The 16860-nt window shown below is 39.4% G+C and overlaps 1 protein-coding gene across 1 annotated transcript in view; it reads right to left on the bottom strand.

Moving 5' to 3' along the window:
• Positions 1–1257: 1257 nt before the first annotated feature.
• The window catches only part of lama4 (laminin, alpha 4), a 31758-nt gene continuing 16155 nt past the window's right edge, over positions 1258–16860 (bottom strand). The window contains exons 16-40 of the mRNA XM_008285637.1: positions 16709–16850; positions 16529–16622; positions 16321–16437; positions 15826–16011; positions 15504–15643; positions 14025–14189; positions 13228–13373; positions 12302–12464; positions 12078–12211; positions 11643–11814; positions 11245–11376; positions 11015–11157; positions 9966–10095; positions 9551–9688; positions 9283–9416; positions 7851–8015; positions 6683–6836; positions 6369–6562; positions 6052–6241; positions 5786–5941; positions 4059–4218; positions 3434–3561; positions 3227–3320; positions 1956–2075; positions 1258–1871 (exon numbers count right to left, since the gene is read on the bottom strand). Coding sequence (XP_008283859.1) covers positions 1723–1871; positions 1956–2075; positions 3227–3320; positions 3434–3561; positions 4059–4218; positions 5786–5941; positions 6052–6241; positions 6369–6562; positions 6683–6836; positions 7851–8015; positions 9283–9416; positions 9551–9688; positions 9966–10095; positions 11015–11157; positions 11245–11376; positions 11643–11814; positions 12078–12211; positions 12302–12464; positions 13228–13373; positions 14025–14189; positions 15504–15643; positions 15826–16011; positions 16321–16437; positions 16529–16622; positions 16709–16850 — 3646 coding nt within the window. The 3' untranslated portion in view covers positions 1258–1722. The remainder of the gene's footprint in view (positions 1872–1955; positions 2076–3226; positions 3321–3433; positions 3562–4058; positions 4219–5785; positions 5942–6051; positions 6242–6368; positions 6563–6682; positions 6837–7850; positions 8016–9282; positions 9417–9550; positions 9689–9965; positions 10096–11014; positions 11158–11244; positions 11377–11642; positions 11815–12077; positions 12212–12301; positions 12465–13227; positions 13374–14024; positions 14190–15503; positions 15644–15825; positions 16012–16320; positions 16438–16528; positions 16623–16708; positions 16851–16860) is intronic.

Raw genomic sequence — 16860 nt, forward strand, 5'->3', positions numbered from 1 at the left:
CATTTTTAGCTATCAGCTGATTGAGATTGGCATATGTTATAGGTTTTTAATGTGCATTTTCATTTTTAGTAAAAATAGTTGTATTTAATTATACATTGGGTTCACTGTGTATTTAAATAGTCCAGGAGACAGGACACGGGCGCCAGTGAGAAGAAAAGGTCCACCCAAAAAGTCCCATAAGACCAAAATACATACCTAATATTAATCAGAATTAACATGCTGCCTATATGCAAAAGACAACACCTAATAGTGTCGTAGCACATAGAAGTGTACATGTGTCACTGTGCTTACAGCCTGTTGCCGTCACTCCTGCTCTTTTTCCTACTTTTAGCTTCTTATTCAACCAATTCCAAAGCAATTTCCCCTCAGGAATCAAAAAGTATTTCTGATTCTGATGGTGCACTGAGCAGTGTTTTGCTTATGCACATATATAGACAATGTTTGAGACGACACCCAGGCCTAACACCACCATGGCCTGCAAACCTCAGTGCATTATTTTCCATTAGATTTGAACTGGCAACTGGTGCGTTTATTTTGTTTCTGTCTTTTCCTTTACACAAATAGACGTTTTCACCATAAATTGATGGAGAAAAGGCACAAATTATTGCATGAAAATTCATCACAATGAAGTAAACACAAAGTGTTTGGTGCTCAAAATTTCCTGTGGGAGTACGTCCAGTCCCCTACTTAATGTGTCCCCGCTCCAATGTTTAAACAAAATCTGTTTCTGACTTTAATCACATTATGTACCCTACAGTAACATGTTAAGTTGTTTTCAAAACTTAACGCTTCACTGCCATAGGAATGAAGCCACTGAAGAATAAATGAATATGCTTGAATACTCACTCATTGATTAATTCAGTCAGTAATAATAAACATGAAATTTACATATCAGTATTGGCAATAGCAAAGAACACTAATAAAAACTAAAGAATCAACAACAGAAACTAACTAAATATATAAATAATTAAATAATGTAAAAAATTGTTATCCCCATTTTCTAATTTTTGGTTGGAAAATTGTTCCAAAACAGGTGTCCAGTAGAGGGCAGCGTTTATTGTATCCATAGCATGTCCTACGGAACTAACAAAAATGAAAAACGGGAGTGAAATAAACCACTTGAATAAGTCGTTTATTAAATTTTGTGTTCTTTCTCGGCCACTTCATAAATTTTTAATAAAACACAGGATCTTTCTTCATTTTTCTAAAATTCTCCAAGTGTAAAGGACCAGAGGAATATTTAGTGAAAAGCCAAGCTTGCATGTAAAACATTTATTTATTATCAGAAATTAAACAGTACAAAATAGAAAGTTTGAACATGAACTTGTACAAAAAAATGTGCCATCAAGATTACAAAGTGGAGTGATAGAGTTTATTGTACTGTAAAATGGAATAATGTCACTGTGTGTGTTTCTTATTGTGAACAGTTAAGAATAAAGAAAGTGTAAATCTTGAAAAGACAGTAAGTTCCACAGGTTGGTTCCATTCAGATTTGTGTATATTTTCCTATAAATGTTTTCTTTCAGGTTAATTTATAAATTTGGACATTTTGGTCTTAATTTTTGGTGTGGGACAAAAGACAAGAATCAACAAATTACAGACAGAAACAAGTATCAGAGAGTGAAATGGATGATGATACTCTAAGTGTGTATGTTTAACAGAAAGACAGTTTCTACTATGTGTTTGGTCAGTGCTGTATTGGGGATGGAGATGACATGAGTGTTATGCTGCCGGACAGCTTCCAATGCTGACAGCTCCGTTGACCAGAACAGCTTTGTTGAAGTTCACTCGATTGTTGATGTCGATGGTCACGTTCCTCATGCAGCCTACGTAGGCCTTCCTGGTGATGATGTTCTCTGGCAGGAAAAGATCTGAAAGGAGAAATAGCGCATCGCATGATAAGAAAGGTGTGACTAAAGCAGAAAATAAAAGATGAGTTGTTGTCGCTGGCTCACCTGGAGCTCCACCGATGAACACTGGTCTCTTGGTGTCTGAGGAGAGAGGGTTCGGAGGACCAACTACATGGCTGATCTCAGAGTCCACAACCAGCTGGACAATGTTGCCGTCTCGAATCACTGGCACCAAACAGGAAAGTGTTTTTATAATGAAAGCAAAGCACTGTGACTCTCTGTTGTGATTATTCATTGTGTTTATCTGATTTTGATAAAGTTGAGTATTCAGATACTTAATGCAAGAAAAGCAGCAACTCCAAGTATCAAATAAAATACTATATTACTTGCAGATTAACTCCTAATCCAGGATTATAGATGATGATTAGTTCATTAAAAAACCAACTGGTAATTTGGGCAGGTGATTGCATTCAGTTTGTTAGTAAAAAGACCAAAATGGATAGCCCGTTAAACTGCTTTACTCCCTGTCCATCCCATCGTTCATTTATGTACATGGAACAACAGCAACAGCTTCATTAATTCAGTTGTCCCTGACATGCAGACAGGATTGATCAGGATCTAACGGCAAATTATATTTTCTTCACCTCAGGCTGGTGAGCTGTTTAATCTACACTTAAATTTGTTGGTTTACATGGTGGGCATCCTGAAATTCAATCCTGAGCTTCATGCCAGCTGTTAGCATCTTACTGTTTATAGGAGTGATCTGTTCATTCAAGTCTACTAAAGTGTTCCAATGCTAAGCTAACTAACCTAGGCTAGTCTAGTTAACTTTTAGCACAACTAGTTTCTGCGTTTTTGTCCGTTATGATTAGATTCAGTTGTTCAGTTATTGTGTGATACAACAAAACTAAATTATTAAGATGTTGGAGTATCAACTGTTAATGATTTATCAAACACAAGACTAACAATAATAACAACAATAACCCTTGTACAAGCATGTATAGTGATAATAAAGTATCTTGAATCTTGAATAAGGAACAAATTGGTAGTTTGAGCCATTGCCATCTCAACAGCGAGCTAGCTGTGGCTACTGCACAGACTTTTTTAATTAATTTAATTAATTAACAGCTATATGAAATCATGTTTATCTGAAAAGGTCGTGATTTATCTGTTTAGGACAGCAAGAGTCCATTTAGCAGTATAACCTGTTTAGACTGACACCAAATACTGACTCTAATAGCAATATCAGAGCTGAATTATAACTCCAAACTGTGCTTTTAAAGCTTTTCTGCTGGACATATCCACAGTCCACTGTTTTCAAATGTGTACCCATCATTGCTTTGAAGGCTTTTGAGGGCTGATAATGAAATTCTCACCTGTAATTTTGTGCCAGGTGCCATCACAAATACCCTGCTTTGGTGACACCTTTGTGAGGAACTCATTAGTCCCATCATTTACCAGAACAACCACCTGAAAAGAACACAGCCATATATGACACATTTGTTTGAAGAGATCTATGCCTTTGAAATTTGACTCAAACTGAATGAGATTATTTCATCTGGACATCTGCGCTGAAGACGTACCGCTCCATGATGAATGTACAGAGTAAAGTAGCCGTCTGCTGTGCGCACATGTAGTAGCACCGCAGACGCCACTCGGGGGCGCACCTCCATCGCCAGCTCAAACTTCAGCCCCACAGAAAATGATTCATCTGAAGGTGGAGGAAGCAGAGACAGTGTGATGAAGTGACTTGTGGGTACTTTATCTATTCTGTCCTTTATCTTTATGCCGCATTAATCAGTTTCTCTCTGGTGCGTGCACATGCAAAATCCCTACACTCATCCAACAGCTGCAGCTCAGTTCCCTCATTTGTTGGTTCCTTCACCTCCCCCCCTCACCCTCTCCTATCCCCCCCCTCAACACCGACACAGTCTCGGCACTGCTGCACTGAGGGTATCGTGTTGCCTCACCCAGCCGCATTCTCTCCATGCACACGGGATGGTGAAAGACCGAAGGGGCTTGTGAGCTAATGAGCCGTGTAAATTAACAGATGCTCAGTTTGCAAACAGTTGCAGGTCCTGCCAAAATGTATGTGTTGCCACTTTGTGGGAGGAAGACCGCACAAAATCAACACTTAGCAATGGTCAGTTCCCAAATTTATGTTTGACGCTGGAGGTTAAAACATGTTTGAAACTTATAGAAACGTACCCAAGACCACATATCCTCCTTCCTCTGAGAAGTATGTTCCCGCCTCAGAGTGTCCCTCAAAGCACGGAGTGACTCCGTAAGTCTCCGACACGGAGGGCAGCCAGTGTCCGTCAAGCTGAATGTTCTTCAAACAGCCAGTAAAGCTGTAAGCAGAGTTTCTCTACAGGGAGGAAAACAGTTGGATTATTAAATAAACAGCTTTCTGGATAAATCAAAGGACGGACACCATGTAACATTCAAAGGAAGTAATAACTCATTCTTCATCTTACAATGAAAAATTGAATTTCTGAATAATAAAATACACCATTGCTCAGTTCACTCAGGAGTTTTGCAGCTATAGTGTCATTTGGTCTGGCTTGACCAGGTGTACAAGGCTTGTTGCATGATATCCAAGAATACTAAAGGTTGTAATTGTTGCTGAAGGTGCTTCAATAAAAATGTGAGTAAAGAGTTTGAAATTTTTTTTTTTGAAAATTCTGTTTTGTTTTTGCTTTGTTTTTCTGGGGTATTGAATGTAGATTGGTGAATTGCAATTAATTTAAAATATTTTAGCACAAGTATCCAACATAAAATGTGAAAAGTAAAGGGTTTTTACTTCTACTACTTTCTGATGGGACTGTCCATGCCTCTGTTAGGTGATATTTTTGCATTTCCTAATGATGGCCAAAGCGACTGCTGTTTAAGCTCACTTTAAAGCTGCACTAATAAACATTTTCATATTAACAATGGGTCACATGACTGTGCCCATTATTAAAGGGGTTGCATATCTTGTCGTAAATTTAATTTAGCCCCTTAAAGTCAAAGTGAAATAGCAGTTAGAGCACCTTTATCCTTGGTAATGTGATGCATTTTCCACAGAATATGTGGGCAGAGTTTAATTATGAAAGGGACTTAAATGAAATCCTTTCAATCTGATGGGCTTGTGAATAAAATGAAATATAGAGTTGTGAAGAGATACAGGGCTAAAGAAGACTGATGGCGTCTACGCCGTGTTGTTTGTTTAATAGTATGATATGAGTTAAACGAAAAGGTAGAATCCAAACACACGACTCCCACTATGATATTGCTCTGCTTGTTAATTATCATGAGTGGTTTTATACGGAGGTTGGGGTAAACTAGTCACCACAAATCACTTGTAATGGGATACATTTATGTAACTGCTCCTAAGTCCAAGATTAGACTTGAAAAATGTCTTTACAGTTTACAGGAGAAGACAAAAGAGATGTATACAAACACAGTATAAATAGTATTTTAGCATGTAACAAGTTATAAAAGATGAAAAACAGGAACACAAGGTTAGAATGTAACTGTCTTCAAGAGCAGAACATTGTCCTCAGATATTTTGGAATGCCAAAACAAGGTAACAGGGAGAGGATATTTCATTTAAATTCATAAGTAGGGCACAGACACAACTCCTGTCTGTTGAATGTGTAAATAGACTGTTGTAAATAGCATTTATAACATACATTATTTCAATGTTATGTTTACAGTTTGTTCTGCTGCCCCCAAGTGGGCAAAAAAGGCAAATAATACAGCTTTAAAACCTCAGAGTTCATCCTTGTCTTGAGTTACTTCTTGGGAATGGGAGCACAGAGCTGGATGTCTCCTTGTGTGACTACATATGTCCCAGACAAACACCAAATATTCATGTTTAAAATGAGTCCCATGTGCAGCATTTACAAAATAAAAATGTAAATCTCTTCCCCAGACTAAACTTAAGCCCATACCTGAATATTCTTTTGGGCTCTCCCTGGAGGAACTCCTCCGATATAGATGGGGCTGCTGACATGCCAGGACACGTTGCTTCCCTGAGCTCTGTCTTCCAGCACCGTGAACCCATCAATTATTAATCGGCCCACGCTCCCATCACGGATAAAAATAACCTTCAGCAGGAGAAGAGAAGAGGTTGTCACTTTAATACATAACTAACAGAACATACATCTATCATTGCATACCAACAGTACGGAGCATTGAACTTGCTTCATGAACTCACATTGTGCCATGCACCATCGTTGTATTTCTCTTCGCTTCTGATTTTAACTCTTTGGTGTGCTACGTTAAAAGTGTAGACGAGCTTTCCGTTGGCCAGGAAGAGAGCCATAAAGTCGTCCTCTTGGACATCAGATACATAAAAGATGAGGCCAGAGGACGAGTAGGTCTTCAGGGACAAGGAGAAGTGGGACCTGGAAGGACGGAGATGCATTTAGTCATGCGTGCAGACACAAAGACACCCTCGAAAGACAAGCATGACGCACATGTGCAGAGAGCGCAAACTTGACACTGAGGTTACGTTTAAAGAGCCCGACCTACCTCTGAAAAAGAGAGTCTGGGATGTCTGCGTAGTGCTGCCTGCTGTTGGCGATGCCACCGTAGTGGAAGGCTTGGTGGGTCGATCTGGGACTCGAGGTGAGGTAGCAGGACTCAGTGCTCAGCTCTGATGGCTCCTGGTTGTCACTTTTCAGTTCCAGCAGGCCTGGAGGGAGGCTGGACTTATCCCTGGCAACCTATAAGGGCATTTATTGAAAATCAAGTAAACTGATTGCAACCCAGTAAAAAAAGAACAGTTAGGCAAAAAGATGGATTCACTAAAGTCTGCAGTACTATAGGTACTATTTTAATGTTACCTTCTGTGATTGGCTCTGTTTGGCTCTGGCAGTGTTATCTCTGTGCCTTGACAAGAGTGCAGCAGGGGGGCGCTGTACTGGACAGTCCTGTAGGGAGGTCTGGACCTTTTCTGTGTATCTCTGAAAGTCCTCAGGCTCAATGTCCCGGTCTTGTCTGCAGAAACACAGATAGAAGATTTATCACAGCAAAAACACTCTCAGCACATTATCATGTATCCACAGCAACAAACCCCATGTCCTAACCACTCAGTCTTCGCCTCACATACTGCTGAGGGACAGAGAGAAGACGCCTCCATACTAATCAGCAGACATAGATACATACAAGTACAGCTGGACAACAAGCTGAACTGGCAGAGTCTTTATTTTTCAAGACATCTGCAGGCCCCCTTAGTGCCCCTTCTACTAGATTAAAGTGGCCATTCCTATGTTCTTTGGCGAGGTGTGCTGGCTGGAGGGTGCTCGCACAGCAGACAGATTAATAAACTGACCGGGAAGGCCCGCTCCATCATAAGGACTGAAATGGACACTATTCAGGAAAAGTCATTAAAAACTGAAGTGTGACTAGATCCTTGCTTGTGTAGTATCAGCTCTTAGATGTATGTCGCTTTGGATAAAAGCGTCTGCAAAATGAAACTGTAGAAAATGTCGAGGTCAGTTATCCACCAAGGTGCAGGACTGAATGCTGCAGGAAGTCCTCTCTATTAGCTGCCATCATGCTGCTTAATAGGCACGAATAAGATCTAACCCGGCACGGGCACAAATGTTTATTGCTATACAGATTTTGCACATATTCACAGACCATTCCATATGTGTATATTGATATCTTTCTGTTTGCTATATGGAGATTTTAGATATGCAAGTCATATTGCACACTGTCTTTTTTACATTCTAGATCTTCTACACCTTTGCACTCATATCTTACACATTACATACTATATTTTTATTAGCTTGCTCTCAGTCTTCTGTACGTTAAGGTGCTTACGTGAATAGTTTTTGTGCCAGAAATGTTGTAAGTTCAGTGTTGGGTATGAGTTGTTGATTGGGATTGTAGCTGCTATAACAGACTCATTTCCTGCACAGGATCAATATAGTGTCTATCTATCTTGAGCCAAATCCTCATTTAGAATTCATGCCCTCTAACTGTTTTGACTGTTCAGTAGTGGTTTACCTGTTGATGTAGGCATAGCTGATGCACCCGGTGAAGTTCTTGAAGCTGCTGCTCGGAGTCCCTCCGTAGTAGAAGGTCCTTATAGAAGACTCTGATGAGGATTTTGGTGCTGATGATGGACGCTTCTTCTCCTGCTTGTCTTTGTCGTCCACCAACAGTGAATACCTGAAGTGATTCACGAATCAGTCACTCACTTCAGAAGCCGTTAACCTTTTCTTTAGTTGCAACCCCTCTTACCCTGATGCAGCAACTAAATATTCAGTTAATATTTAGTAAACCTGAGCCTGACATTTTACATTACCATATAAATATTATTATGCTATATGAAAGTGTAGCTAGTTTAGTACAGTGTAGGTTTTGTAAACTAAACTAGAAAGAGAGTATGTAAAAAACAAACACCAGTGACTGCTGTCTGCTAGTTCCAGGTAACTGGTGCAGAAACCTTAGCTAAAGCTAATATACCCACTTTTTCCTTTTGTCTTGTATTTAAAGAGTCAAATTGTTGTTTTGACATGTTAGCAATTAAGTTTTTATATTACACCAATTATGCAGGAGCAGAATCTAACAATAATGAAGAAAAAATGTAAAAGTTGATGAGCAAGTGCTATTTAAAGCTAACGTGCTAAGTGTAGCTGAGTAGCGGTAAAACTTCAATGAAATATACATGATATTATTTGATTAATCTACCATTAAATCAGATTTAAATGTATTCTATCATAAATACATTTGTTAAAATAGTTTATTTGTTCAAGTATGTGGGGCAAAAAGCAAATTAAAGAAACAAAAACAAACAGCCATGGCTGCAATCTGGGTAGGTATAGTGAACTGGTGAGATAGCTTTAGCTAAAGCTTAATTGCCCAATTTTTAATGTTCTCATATTAAAAAATAATACAATTTAATAGTCACAGTTCTATTTCTTTCTCTAGAAATGCTAATGCACTTCCATAGGTCCTCAGAGGATCTGGATATCTGTGAGCAAACAGAACTTCAGCCATGAAAAGCAAATGGTTGGAGCTCAGGTCTATGATATGACTCCCCTGTTATAGTATTTGTTGGAATTGAACTAATGTGGCCTGTAATTTTTCAAAATCTAAGTTTAAAAAAAAACAAAAACTGCCATGATATAATCATACGGAAGAGTTGCTTGTCAGAAAATGAACCAGTTTGACATTGGTCCTGAGATTTATTCATTTGATGATTATCAGTCATTTAGCAAATACATTCGACTACTTTAAAAAAAATATACAACAAACTCTTCACATAGGGGCTTTAGGTCTATATGTGGAGGGCAAACCAATGGAATTGGCGTTTTATTGAAGCTCTGCTTTATTTTTATGTGTACAATTGACTGGAGACAGAATGTACCGATGGCGAGACTCAAAGTCGAACACAAATGTGCACTAAAACAGCTGCCACAAGTCAAACACTTACTTCTGGTTGTTGACCGAGGCGACTAAGAAGTGCGTCCTTCCATCATTGTACTGTTTCTTGTGTGATTTGACCTTTGTGCCTCTGTTGTTCAGCACCACTCCTCCGTTCTCCAGAGAGATGCTGAACTCATCAGACTGAAGAGGGAGAAAATAGGTTCATGGTTATTAGTCTGCAGGATAAGTGCTTGAAAAAATAATACATTCATTTTGCATCATATCACTTGCTGAACATGCATGTTTTTGTTGTGTGCAAGAAGATTTGTTTTTACCCCTTCGCTGTGGTAGAACAGGAGTCCACTGGGCTGTAGCGTTCTGAAGTTAAGTCCTCCCTCAAAGTTATCAAAAGGTGAAATCTTTGCTGTGGATCCCAGGTAGCTCTCTCCATTGAAATAGGCTTTACGAGACATCTGTTACAAAAACACATTTCACTTTCAGCACCTATTACCCCTCTTACACTTCAGTGACCCTCCAGTGGAAATATCGACTGACTCATATGAAAGCTGTTGAACTAGAACCAACGCTTATTTTCTCTTAATTGAAAGTCAAAGTTTCAGTGTGTGTTTGACTTCTTTGTGAGATGATGTGTGCCATCCACTCTTTACCCATAGATCTGTATTGATTTCAGAGGGACATACATAGTGCATTATCACTGACAGTGTGTGAAGTGGTGGAGGGGGCACCTACAAAGGACTCCTCTGGGCAGCCGCTGCTGATGCCAATAGTGCCGGGCTCCTCCAGCAAGTTAAAGTCTTTTTTCTGGAACTGGAATCCTTTAACGCAGCCCTTCAGGCCGACAACAGCGGACAGCTCTTGCCTGTTGGAATACATATGACAAATTTAAAGTTGCTATCAAAAACTGTTTTCTGAGACCCAAGAGGCATCACCTGTCAGCCTCAAAAATTTTGCTGACAGACATGAGACCAACATGTAAAACTGCCCCATCATGGCTCACCATGATAAAACCTTGCATTGTTGGAGAAAATCTGGATCTCAGGTAGCTAACCATTACCATCTACTCTGGCTTTATCTGTCAATTTCTTACATAAAGTGTTTGATAAGTAATTCCTCTTAAAAAATCCTTACAAAAAAGTTACTGTTTTTGCAGGGGATGTGTAGTACAAAAGCACAAATTCCATCCAATTTACTTTTTTAATACCAGAAGCATAAAAAACACAAACCTCTGACTTCTAATTGCAACTAATCTGTTAACAAATATTGCTTAGAAAAAGAAAAGATACAGTAATATATTTGGAGCCATGATGAATGTGTCTCCAGTACTGACCTCCCTTTAAACTCTGGTTTGGTGTCCACCAGTTCACAAGAAAAATGTTTGTTTATGAGATGTTTGCTGGTTGACTTTGAGTTAATCAGATAGTTTTACTAGCTGTTGTCACTGAAAAAGCCCTGCTAAATGGTTCCTGCACATATACATGTTTCTTGGAAGCTGATGGAAACGACTCCTGAGAAACATTAGCAACTGTTTGCTTCCCACGCAGCTTTAAAAATACTAAAAGCACTGGAAACAATTCTCCACCCTCCTACCTATTAAAACTAAGAGAGGCAGGTTAGAATGTGCAGATCATTGCCACCATGATATATGATTTCTCTGTAGGGAAAGCCATAAAAATCAGTTTCACTCGTGGCTTCCGAGCAGCCAAATAACACACTGTAAATGCAGCTCTTTTGTCACATTGAGTTTGGTTCTGTTTTGGTTGCAGGCATATTTAACTCACCTGGATTTGAGGACACTGGATGGAGCCCCGCCGATGTAGATATCTGAGAAGGGCAGTGTGGTTTTTGGATTTTCCATAGATTTAACGTGGCTCTTGTCCACCAGCAGGATAACTTTCTTTGACTGATGGTAGATCACTGAAACCTGTGGAAACATCCCAACACTGACAGTTATGGCAACACATTCACGGGTTCAAGTTGGGATCCTTACTAAGTAAAGATTGGAATGTACCTCGTGGTATCTTGCATCATTTATTTGGAGCTTTGGTAAATTATTCTCCAAAAGTTTTGGTCCGTTGCTGAAGCCAAAGTCGTACATTAGGCGCAGGTAGCCATTCTTTAACTCCAGAAGGAAGAATTTATCCTGAGAAGCAAGAAAAAAATACATTACCATTTAACAAAGATGATTTTGAGACAAATTACTGTATATGTAATGTACAATAAATGGGCCAAATTTCTACTTTGAATGTTTTAATTCTATTTGATCCAGCACTGGAACAAGCAAGAGATCGCACAATGTCCAATCTGTAACAATGATCCACAATGGCCAACAACAAAATGTCACCACAGAGCTAAAAAGTCGAAAGAATTTAGGCCTGTGCAAAATGCTAATAAAGCCATTAGACTTACCCCATTGACCATGAGTAGAAGTACACCATTGTTTGCGACTGTTCGCACTGCAATATCAAATCTTGTGACGACACCAAACCTCCCTCTTCTCTCGATATCATTGATGAGCGCGTAGCCCGTTCCATCAAACAGGTAGCTTGCAATGCGGCTCTGGGAGAACGCCAACTTGTATCTGAGAAAAGAAGCCCGAACATAATTCTATACTCATTTAAGACTATTTTAAGGTGTTCATGTGATACATTTAGCTCAGATTTATCCCTCTCACAGACCTTCAGCATAAAAACAAGTACTCATGAGGACAGCTGTGCAAAATGGCCAGCTCTTCATACATGTAAATTGATGTTTTCAAGTTTGTTCAGTCGTTTCTAGTAAATAACAATATAAACATATATTTTTGCCGCTATGAAATGTCAGTCTAGCAATGCACAAGTTTACCTGGGACACGGTGGTGATGTATTAACATCTATTTTGTGAGTCTCCTTGAAATTGTACAGACTGATCACATCGTTGTTGAGCGAAGCCAACTCAATGCAGCCCACAAAAGGAGCAAGACTCAGAGGAGGTGGCAGCTGGAGTGTAAGATACGTTCACATGTCATTTAGGAGAACAATCGTATCATTACATGCAGGTTTATTTATACGAAGGAACTTTGTCGTTACCCTGACGTCCGGTGGGACGCCACCAACAAAGAACACTATGTCTTTGGGGTCGACGTCGAACAGTGAGTCAGTTCCAGGAGCTTCGCCTTTCTGGATGAACTTCTGCTCGTCTGTGGAAGTTTGGCTCGGGATGGTCAGGAAGACTTTTCCATGTCTGCCCAGCCTGCAAGCAAAGAACCATGAGTTACCCTAAGTAACCAAATTTCCTTGTTTGAACGTGATGAAGGCCACCTGTTGTCGAGTAAGTATTTAATCACGAAATTGGCACAACTGATTCTATTAAATGTCGACAAAAGGCCTATTTCCCCCTATTTATGGTAGAAAACAAGGGAAACCAAAAACAAGAAAAACATGAATACTGCTGGCAGAGACAAGTCATCAGAGCACAGAGATCAGAATAAATAGGGAATTCTTTGGGATGAAGGTAGATGCTAAAAACATCACGCTAAAGCAGAAAGATGAAAGTGGATTACACTTTCAAAAGCGAAACAAGATGAATAAAACACCAAAATCATAAAGTCTTTAAAAGAATAAGAACACTCGAAGCAATTACGATGACAATATGTTTGACATAATATAAATTTTACATTAAAGTAGTTAACAAACAAAAGATATTTTCACAATCAGAGTTTATGTCCTTAAGATCTAAAAACAAATAAAAAAAAATTTGATTATCAAATTTCCTTCCATGTAAAATATTTGTTTGCTTGCCAACATTGTTTTGTTGTTTGTCAAGGACCCACCTGTATAAAAGTGGCTCCACAGCACTGACAGTGGTCAGAAAGTCTACTGGGTAGAGTTCCTTTTTTTGTAATATCATATCTAAATTTAAGAAAATTTGTGATCATGACAATTCCTGTGTGAACCACTTGGACGAATCAGTTTGAAAAAATGATTCTTGCAAAATGCTGAAGCTCATTTATTACCTCTCTACTTTGATGTAGTTGAAGACTGCAGGCCATTGGCTGACAGGCTTTGAACCCAGCGGGATCTCAACATCTTCGCCCCCGAGGTTGTACACGAACACCAGGTTGTCGTTCTTGATTGCGAGTCCCATGTAGTCTTTCTTACCCTGAAGGAAAACAGCAAAAACAGAGCGTTCATTTTCCTTTCTCAGCTTTTGTTTTGGTGTCTTTTTTTGGTTTTTTTTTTACAATTCTTCCCCACAACACAGTGGAGCTGTGTGTTTCCTGCAGTGAAATGCTATGTTACCTGATAAATAGGAGTTTCAAAAGCGTAGTTATTTTGTATTTGTGACTACCAACATGCCGAGGCTTTTATTGTACACAGAAAAAACATGGACTAACATCCCTGCATGCATTACAGTGGCAGTGAAATCACCAAGGTGAAGAGCTGTTAAAGGAGAACAGAGAACCCTCACATTGGGTCGCTGCACTGTTTCTATGCACTAGTGGGAGGGGGGAGGCAGTATTTATGTAAATGAAGGCCAACTTTGAAGGCACACACATGCACTATTGTGTCAGGCGTCTCCTGGAGACCTTTGGAAAAGGGGCAACTGCATGCTTTCAAAGCCTGTCACTTCTGCTCCCATGATCACAACCAACTATTCATGTCCACAAGCTGCTCCCTGCCTTTCATCTTCGCCCTTGGCCTCTGGCGGCTAGCTTTGATTGGCTTTTCTTTTTTCTTCCTTTTTTTTTTTTACAGTAACTGATGACCTTAAACAAAAAGCAACCAAATTAATTTTCCCTGACTTCCTCACATTTCTGTCTCCCAAGTACAAGATGAATCGGTCCTCTATGGGGTCCTTGTCAGGGTCCACCCTCATGAACAGGCTGATGGACGTCACCGTCTTCAGTTCTTCCAGGTTGCTGTGAGGATGAACCTCCACTGAGGACTGACCGTTGAACTTCATAGACACCTGGACCTGGAACAGAAAACAAACTGCAATGACGGAGAGTTCACAAAAATAACAAGTTGAAAATATTCAGAGTCCCAAGATTGTTCAGTATTAGCGTCTCATTTTCTTGTCACAACGCTGGATTTTAATTAAGTTCATGTCTGTGTAATGAAAAGTGTGAAATTTGTCAGTGATCTGAGTTTAGGGTTTTAACATGACTTTTGATGGAAAATATCTAATTGTTACGCTTGCAATGTTAAATCCTGTACAGAAACAGTTTGTTATGACTTTCTGTACATTTTGCTTCTATGTGATTCAGGTTTTGAACAAATGCCATGATATATATCTTTTAAATCACTCCTTAAAACCTCCTATTACTTTATTAATACCAGCCTTATGTTTTGTATTTTAGCTGTGTTGTTATATCCTAATTTCACCATGTAAAATATTTTGCATGGCAAAATCTAATTGTGTTGAAATCATTATTATTACTATAGTGTCTGATGATACATATGATGATGTTCATACATAGTGCTGTAACAAATGTAATATTCAGAATGAGCATGCTCAGCATAATATAATGCTTATGCTTCTTTTCTGTGATAATGTGAGTTTTGTGAAGGAAGGCTTCAGTGCTCTTAACCTGTGCTACCACTTAAAGGTGCCTCTCATATATTTCCATAAAGCATTGACTCTGTCTGTTAGCAGACACAGTTGGCGGTTCTTCTATCAATTTGTGTGCTGTGTCACATAAATCGAAAGTTCCACTACCTGAGAAACTGCTGAGAACTAGTTTTCATATTTTACTGTTTAGACTTATTTATGTTTTATTAGTTTTATAAAATATGTCAATTTTCACATTCTCGAGTGAATACTTTCACTCATTTCTACACGTTGCGACTATTTCTATTACTTTTTATTAATTAAAATTCCTTGGTTTTGCTACACTCGCTGTTTATTTGACCTGTAACACTTATTATCTGTTGACCAACCACTAGTTTTCCCTTTTAATCCCTATTTTATAATATTTTACTTTTCAGTGTTTACTGTAATGCCACAAATCACCACATCAAATTCCTTGCATCTTTGAAAACCTACTTTTAATTCTGATTTCTTCCACTGTGCATCAAATGGGAATGTTTTTTTTTTTTAATCTAGATGCTTCAAGGACTCTTTCCAACTTCTAGGAATACTTTCAAAATTTGCATTAACTGTAAAATGGCCTCGATTATTCAAAGGTCTCTTAGCATTTTTTACTGATAATGTTTATCTCTGTGGAACATAATACCTGGAATGAGAGGCACATACTGGAACTTGGTGAGTCAAAAGTAATGAACGAACCTTCTTGGCCACACTCCTGGCCTGGGCGATGAGCTCTCTGATCCTCATGATGTTGGTGGTGACGTTGTTGACAGGCTTCTTGTCCTCGACCACCTTCAGCTTGTCCAGCAGCTCAGGAACGAGCACATTCAGGTTCTCCACTGCAAAAGGAAAACACCAGTTCAAATGAGACACATATAGTAAGGAACTGTGAGGTGAATAAGCCAAATAAAATAAACAGGTAACAAGAATAACACATTTTGATTATTTATCCTGTTCATTCTTCACCATTCTGATTCTTTCAGATACCCAAGGTGCATCTGTATTGCCCTGGATCTTTTACCTGCTTCTCCAGCAGAGACAACAGCCTGTTCATATGCGTCTGTGGAGTATTCGTTGTTCTGCATGTTGCTGGCCCACTCCTCCACCTTGCTGCTGATGGGGGTGATAGTCTGGAGGACTTCTGCTGAGCGGTTCAGAGTCCCTTCGGCCACTTTCATGGTGAACTCCAGACGCTGCGGTGTTCTGTCTGGAAGTGGAAGCAGATCATTCGGATTTTGACAATTAGTCATTGGGGAAAAGTACTCCATGCATTATGCACTTGTCTTGATTCATCTATACTAAGAAAAACACATTTTGTATCATTTGAATCAAATGAAAGCTAAAAAGAACAGCCTGACATTTAGAGAATCAGACTTGGGGATAGTCCGTTTAAGTCCAACCAGCATTTCCTCCTGTTTCCAGTTTTTGTGCTCAGCTAGTCTACAAACTACACTAAACTCCTTCTGAACTGGACACTGAAATGACTTTTCTTTCTTAAAAATAATTGTAGTCTTACCTGTGTGAATTTCACTGATGTCCTGGACTATTTCGGCCAGTTTCTTGGTGTTTTTGTCCATGGTCTCTTTGGTCTCCTCAATGTAGTTCAGGTTTTCAGCCACCTCAGCTTCTACCTCTGTGACCACAAAAACAACAGATGTACACTGAGTGTTACACACATTAACAACAATAAAGTTGGTAATATCTAATTCTGCGAAGATGCGTACCGTTTTGTTCTGAATGCAACGAAACAGACTCCTTGAAAACATTGTTGCTCTGTGTCACCAGGTAATTGAGCTGCACATTGACACCAGCGATGGCCTAAAACACAAACAGAAAAATACAGCAGGCTGATTGAAATCGATTTAAAGCAAATGAATGCTGCAGAACCGCGTGATCTGACGTACATCTTCGGCTCTCTGGGATAAGTTGAGGGTGGTGAGCGAGGTGATATTGGCGTCGTCGACATACTTCATGATGTTGTTGTACACATTGGCAGCACTTATGGCCCTCTGCACGAAGCCGTTAGCGTCGCTCTCTTTCAGATCCCTGGAGGAGA

The sequence above is a fragment of the Stegastes partitus genome, unplaced genomic scaffold (genome assembly GCF_000690725.1).
Source record: "Stegastes partitus isolate 25-593 unplaced genomic scaffold, Stegastes_partitus-1.0.2 Scaffold411, whole genome shotgun sequence".
In the NCBI taxonomy this organism is placed as follows: Eukaryota; Metazoa; Chordata; class Actinopteri; family Pomacentridae; genus Stegastes; species Stegastes partitus.